The sequence below is a fragment of the Morone saxatilis genome, unplaced genomic scaffold (genome assembly GCF_004916995.1).
Source record: "Morone saxatilis isolate NCDOM2014 unplaced genomic scaffold, NCSU_SB_2.0 Contig18, whole genome shotgun sequence".
Lineage (NCBI taxonomy): Eukaryota > Metazoa > Chordata > Actinopteri > Moronidae > Morone > Morone saxatilis.
The window spans coordinates 15284725-15289526 of record NW_023339740.1 but is presented as its reverse complement, the minus strand read 5'-3'; the positions used below and the strand labels follow the sequence as shown (position 1 = coordinate 15289526).

General features: G+C 35.1%; 1 protein-coding gene across 2 annotated transcripts in view; it reads right to left on the bottom strand.

The window, feature by feature from the left end:
* Positions 1-559: 559 nt before the first annotated feature.
* LOC118328796 (inter-alpha-trypsin inhibitor heavy chain H3-like) overlaps positions 560-4802 on the bottom strand; it is a gene marked incomplete in the record, with an annotated part of 15130 nt that continues 10887 nt past the window's right edge. For both annotated transcript variants that reach the window (XM_035662700.1, XM_035662701.1), the window contains 6 exon segments: positions 560-814; positions 922-1006; positions 1201-1349; positions 1675-1843; positions 2553-2660; positions 3110-3172. In XM_035662700.1, coding sequence (XP_035518593.1) covers positions 700-814; positions 922-1006; positions 1201-1349; positions 1675-1843; positions 2553-2660; positions 3110-3172 — 689 coding nt within the window.

Genomic DNA, 4802 nt, shown 5'->3' with positions numbered 1-4802 from the left:
TATGCTGTTTGTGTCTGTGTGTGTACAGTGAGAGCAACGTAAAACTGGAGTCAAATTCCTTGTATGCACATACCTGTATGTGCATACAAGCCTCATACACTATATCTCTCTTTGAGTAGATACATCACAGACGGTGTGTCGGCATAATCACGTATAGTAATATCATTTGAAAATAAAGTTTGTTTTTAACAACATTATTTTTTGATAAAAAATATATTTCTGAAGGCTTTCTTGCCTTTATTGGATAAGACAGATTAAGACTGACAGGAGAGGGGGAAGAGAGAGTGTATGGCACACAGTAAAGGTCCACAAGTTGGATGTGAACTCATTGCCGCCAACTTTACCAGGTTAGCCTTAATTACATGATTTTTAATTTGACATGAATAATAAAAAGTGTAGATTTGATGCATATTATTAACAGCATTAAGCATTTTGCCCATTTTGAAAGGTAAGTTGATGTCATGCAGTGCAGTGTGCTGTAGAAGAAACACCACTATAAAGTCTTGATTTACCGTTTCTCATTTTTTCGGTCAAATCCTTTAGGTAAACATTAAGTTCATACAAGACAACAAAAAAATCTGGGATACCGTTTATTTGCTTATGTTAGTAAGAGGTGGAAATTATTTTCCAAGATTAATTAGTTTTTGCCTTATTTTCTTTTAAATTAAATCTTTGCAAGTGATTCGACATGTTTCCCAGTTAAATCTGAGAAACGATGAAATCTTCCAGGGGTCTCTGCAGGGCAGACTCAGCAGACAGGAGCCAGCAGTCCAGAGTCGGGGAAGAGACAATACTGTAGTCAACAGCAGTGGATCTACAATAGAAAGACATAAAGGTCAGATATCTTTGTGTATCAGAGTCAAAATAATTCTCAAACTGCTCTCGTTTTCATACCACCTGATAATACAGAACAAAATGTACCTGGTTACAAAAATGTCCTGGTTGTTGATCTTAAGTTTTCTTATGGGAGTTTGTTGCACCTCCTCATAAACTGCTGGCTTTAGAGCTGGACACAACAGAGGACAAACAACAAATCAATGAAACTGAAAACATGCAATGCTTAAAAGAGGCACAGCACAAAATATTTGTCTTATAATGAATTACTTCTCCATTAACCAACATAGCTGGGTGCAAACATTGATTCAATATATTGTTGACCTGATATTAAATCATACAAGCAAATCCAACGTTTTAACCCACCTAAAATTCCTGTCACGCTGGTGTTCGATGGCCACTGTCTTAAAACCGGCCAGAGGAATTCTTGGCCATCTTTCTCTTGGACTAAGATGACCATGCGTGAGTCTCCAACTGCAACATCTATTTCCTTGTTCCTTCTGATCACTGTCACACTAGAAAAATATGGACACCCACATAGGTAATCTATTACTTCTCATGGGCTCTCAGAGCTGAAAGTGACATTGTAGGTATAAAAACAAAAATACAAATCTGGATTTCACAACAGCAGTGTAAGATTAAATAGAAGGCTGATGGCCGTATGTCTATAAGTCTCATCTAAATCTGAATATGTGTATTGACCGAAATGTCAAGCTATTCCTTAGAGTTTCTGTAATGTGATGTAAAAAAAAACACATGCGCATTTTCATCCTTCCCATCCCTGTACACACCACTGAGTATCATCATAGCGTAATTCCTTCCATCACAATGCAAAGTCACCTTCCAATGGTCAAGAGATCCTGTCCAGTGTGAGATGTTGCTCTCTGTCCGTCTCGTACAGTGATTCCAGCAGCGTCAACCTCAATATGCTGGTCAGGCTTTACGTGGATGACAATCCTTTTGAAACCTCCATGCTTTACTGAATCAAGCTCACCGTTCACAGACAGCTCTGGTACAAAAGAAAACCAACGCAACCACACTTATAGAGCACATCTATACAAGTACTTCACTTAAATGTTCTACAGGGAGTTAAACAGTGGTAGTTTAATACTAATGCCCTACATGACCTACAAAAACAAACAAGACCATCAGCTATAAAACTGCCATTTTTATATATTGTTATTCTTAATGCCTGCCTCCGGGTCTAATTTGGTCTGATTCAGACGAAAGTAGCTGATGGAAATACTACCTTTTTGGCCCAATAAAGCACCGGAATTAACACAAAATAAAAGTTCCTTGTAGCTGCTTGTAGTAAAAATACCACTATAACAATCTAAATCTAATATAAATAAAATTACAAAAGCATATGGTGAAATATCAGATACATTTACCTCTTCAGGCCTACGTGAAGTTTTGAAGGGAAATGTCACAATCCAAGAATGTCGGAGGCCACTGGTTTAATTATTATTTTTAACAAGGTATTGTGTTTAATAAATGTATCATATATTTTAATATAACATAACTATATGTATCCACCACTGCAAACTATGGGAATAATTAATGGTTTGATGCACACTATATGCACCATATCACAAATATCCTGACGAGAAAAAAACAACAATTTTCTAATACACCTGGAGAACAAGATGCAAAATAATAGAGGTTTATTAACTGACTAGGCTGTGGGAAAATAGTGACTGCACAAAGACATTACTGACCCTTGTTGGGATGGTGAAAAAGTTTAAGGCCAACATCTCCACTGACGTCAAAGCATAGCGGAAGAGACTGATTCACAGTTTTAAGCAAAAACCTGTGGTAAAGAGGAGCTGCAGAGATACACAAAAACACTTATGGTCACACAGCAGGAGGAAACATCTGAAAAGAAACTGCTTTTTCTCTCAACATAACGACTGATAATTCACGTGGGGATCAGTAAAAAACTTATTTTGTATTTTTAACACAGGCATCACTGCAGACAATACATTTAGATAAGATAACAAATAAAGTCAGGTCAGGGAAAAGCACAATAGCATTATACCTCTACCATGGAGGTTATGTTTTCTGTCATGTTTGTTTGTCTCTTAGCTACCACAGTATCTCAGAAACTAGTAAAAAATAGTCAAATACATTTTTGTGCAAAGTTTAGGCCAGGGACACAGGGTATTGGTGGAAATTCAGCTCCATCAGCACTTTTTTGGCAACATTTTCTTATGAAATAGAAATAGACTGATTTTATATAAACTATACAATGAATTACATGTAGGAGATACTTTACCATAGCTTGGTGCAATGACTGGCTCATAGGTGGGCAAGATTGTATACGCTATATCCATATCCACTGTAAATAGATTTACACAAAGCTTGTTATATATATAGCATTAATTGACATCCATATTCTGACAAATTTTAAAACAAACCCCTAAATACACCATTATTCTAATCCTCAACAGTTAAAGGACCAGTGTATAGGGTTTAGTGGCATCTAGCAGTGAAGGAGAAACTACGCTAGCTGCGAAACTTGTAAAAATATATACAGTGTTTGGTTTGTCCGTTCTGGGCTACTGTAGAAACATGATGGTTTAACATGGTGAACACCACGGATACTAAGTCAACAACAATTGCAAAAATACCTATATTCAGGTGAGTATAGACTAATAAAAACATACCTACAAATATTACGTTTCATTTCTGACAATAGATCCTCTTAAACACACTGGAACTTTAAAGTGAACCACAGGCGTAATCTAACATTTATTTGATTTGATGATTAGTTAATGATTACTTAATTAAGAAACGAGTGAGGAATTGAAAATTGATTAGTCATTAATAAATACTTCTTTAATAAATCTTTAATGCTAGCTTCCTCATTAATTCACCATTATCTTATGATTACTTACTCATCCACATACATACAACATCAAGACACATACTGAATAATTTTGGTAAAGACTGCTACTGACTATTTTATCAATACGGAAGGGTTTGTCCTTTTAAGGGCATTTATCCACAATGTTTATATGGGTGAGCAATGATTAAGTAATGATTGAGTACTCAGTAATGATGATGATCATGATGCATCAGTTTACTTTAGAGGCCACAAAAAGAGTAAATAATCATAGGATAATGATGAAGTAATGACGGACTATTTAGTAGCCTAACTACTACCTGTTCTCCAGAAATTCATCATTATCTTCTATATATTCCTCCATTAGGAATTATTAAATAAGTACTTATTAACCACTCATCAGTTCCTGGTTTGTCCCTCATCTGTTTCAAGTAATCACTATAACATATTATTAGGAGTTACTCATTAACTAATTGTTCAGTAGCAGTTAGTTCCTCATTCGTTCCCTTGTAACTTCTCAGAAGTTTGTGTCCCTTACTGTAAAGTGTTAAGTTAAGGCCAACGGGCATAGAAGAATTCAATAGGTTTTAGTGGAAATTATAAAAATTATACAATGAATTAGATATACTGTACCATCATCTGGCATCATGTCATACTGGTCATATTTCACTGTAAAATACATTTACACAAAGTCAGTTTTTTACAGTAATATTACAAAGCTTTAGAGGATATTCTGTGACAGGGTCAGAATCATGTGGTTAAATGTATGCCTTAATTATCAATTTGCTGTGTTTAGATTATTTATTGGGTGTTTCGTGTTTTATTATTTATTTATTTATTATTAGTATTCTGCATGTCTTTTTTAAGATGACCTATTGAGTGAGTTTTACCTTTGCAGTGTTTTTTAACATGATTTTTTAAGTAGTTATTGTATTAGAGTTGTGTGCTTTTATCATTGTTTGCCTATTGCAGGGAGTGTTTTTCCAACTGACTCTGAAAGACACAGACACAGAAAACTTGGAGCGCACAGGTAAACACTGAAGACTGCATGTAAATGATTCTTATGAAGATCTGTTAAAATAACCGCTTTTTTTATTGCTGCTTTTATTTTGATAGTGTCTTT